Source organism: Gavialis gangeticus, unplaced genomic scaffold, assembly GCF_001723915.1.
Source record: "Gavialis gangeticus isolate Ggan-Ray unplaced genomic scaffold, GavGan_comp1, whole genome shotgun sequence".
NCBI classification, from domain to species: Eukaryota; Metazoa; Chordata; order Crocodylia; family Gavialidae; genus Gavialis; species Gavialis gangeticus.
In genome coordinates, this window is record NW_017729030.1 from 35,666,207 (window position 1) to 35,667,770 (window position 1,564).

The 1,564-nt window shown below is 71.3% G+C and overlaps 1 protein-coding gene across 1 annotated transcript in view; it reads left to right on the forward strand.

Annotated features, from left to right (window-relative positions):
* The window catches only part of PCDH10 (protocadherin 10), a 160,566-nt gene that overhangs the window by 141,185 nt on the left and 17,817 nt on the right, over positions 1–1,564 (forward strand). Inside the window, exon 3 of the mRNA XM_019521829.1 lies at positions 5–1,556. Within this exon, the coding sequence (XP_019377374.1) occupies positions 5–1,556 (1,552 nt within the window). The remainder of the gene's footprint in view (positions 1–4; positions 1,557–1,564) is intronic.

Here is a 1,564-nt window from a genome sequence, read left to right on the forward strand (position 1 = left end):
GGAGCCCCTACCTGGCGCTGGACCTGGAGACGGGCGTGCTGTCGGTGAGCGAGAAGATGGACCGGGAGCAGATCTGCAAGCAGAGCCCGGCCTGCCTCCTGCACCTCGAGGTCTTCCTGGAGAACCCGCTGGAGCTGTTCCGCGTGGAGGTGGAGGTGCTGGACATCAACGACAACCCGCCCGCCTTCCCCGAGCCGGACCTGACGGTGGAGATCTCGGAGAGCGCCACGCCGGGCACGCGGCTGCCGCTGGAGAGCGCCTTCGACCCGGACGTGGGCACCAACGCGCTGCGCACCTACGAGCTCACCCCCAACGCCTACTTCTCGCTGGACGTGCAGACGCAGCCGGGCGACGGGAGCCGCTTCGCGGAGCTGGTGCTGCAGCAGGCGCTGGACCGCGAGCAGCAGGCGCTGCACCGCTACGTGCTCACGGCGGTGGACGGCGGGCAGCCGCAGGCGCGGACGGGCACGGCGCTGCTGAGCGTGCGGGTGCTGGACTCCAACGACAACGTGCCCGCCTTCGAGCAGGCCGTGTACGCCGTGGCGCTGGCGGAGAACTCGCCGCCCGGCACGCTGGTGCTGCAGCTCAACGCCAGCGACCCCGACGAGGGCGCCAACGGGGAGGTGCTCTACTCCTTCAGCAGCCACATCTCGGCCCGCGCACGGGAGGTCTTCGGCCTGGCGCCGCGCACGGGCCGCCTGGAGGTGGCGGGCGAGCTGGACTACGAGGAGAGCAGCGCCTACCAGGTGTATGTGCAGGCCAAGGACCTGGGCCCCAACGCCGTGCCGGCGCACTGCAAGGTGCTGGTGCGTCTGCTGGACGCCAACGACAACGCGCCCGAGATCAGCTTCTCCACCGTGAAGGAGGCAGTGAGCGAGGCGGCGGCGCCGGGCACCGTGGTGGCGCTCTTCAGCGTCTCGGACCGCGACTCGGCGGAGAACGGCGAGGTGCGCTGCGAGCTGGTGCAGGAGGGCGCCGCGCCCTTCCGCCTCAAGAGCTCCTTCAAGAACTACTACACCATCGTGACCGAGGGCGCGCTGGACCGCGAGCAGCCCGGCGGCGACGCCTACACGCTGACCGTGGTGGCCCGCGACGGCGGGCGCCCGCCGCTCAGCGCCACGCACAGCATCCAGGTGCGCGTGAGCGACGTGAACGACAACGCGCCGCGCTTCTCGCAGCCCCGCTACCGCGTGCAGGTGAGCGAGAACAACGTGCCCGGCGCCTACATCTTCGCCGTCAGCGCCACGGACCGCGACGCCGGCGCCAACGCCCGCCTGGCCTACGCCATCCTGGACGGGCAGATCCAGGGCATGTCCGTCTTCACCTACGTGTCCATCAACGCCGAGAACGGCTTCCTCTACGCCCTGCGCTCCTTCGACTACGAGCAGCTCAAGGAGTTCAGCTTCCAGGTGCAGGCCCGCGACGCCGGCGAGGAGCCGCAGGCGCTGGCCGCCAACGCCACGGTGCACGTGGCCGTGCTCGACCAGAACGACAACGCGCCGGCCGTGGTCAGCCCCCTGCCCGGCCGCAACGGGACGCCGGCCCGCGAGCTGCTGCCCCGCGG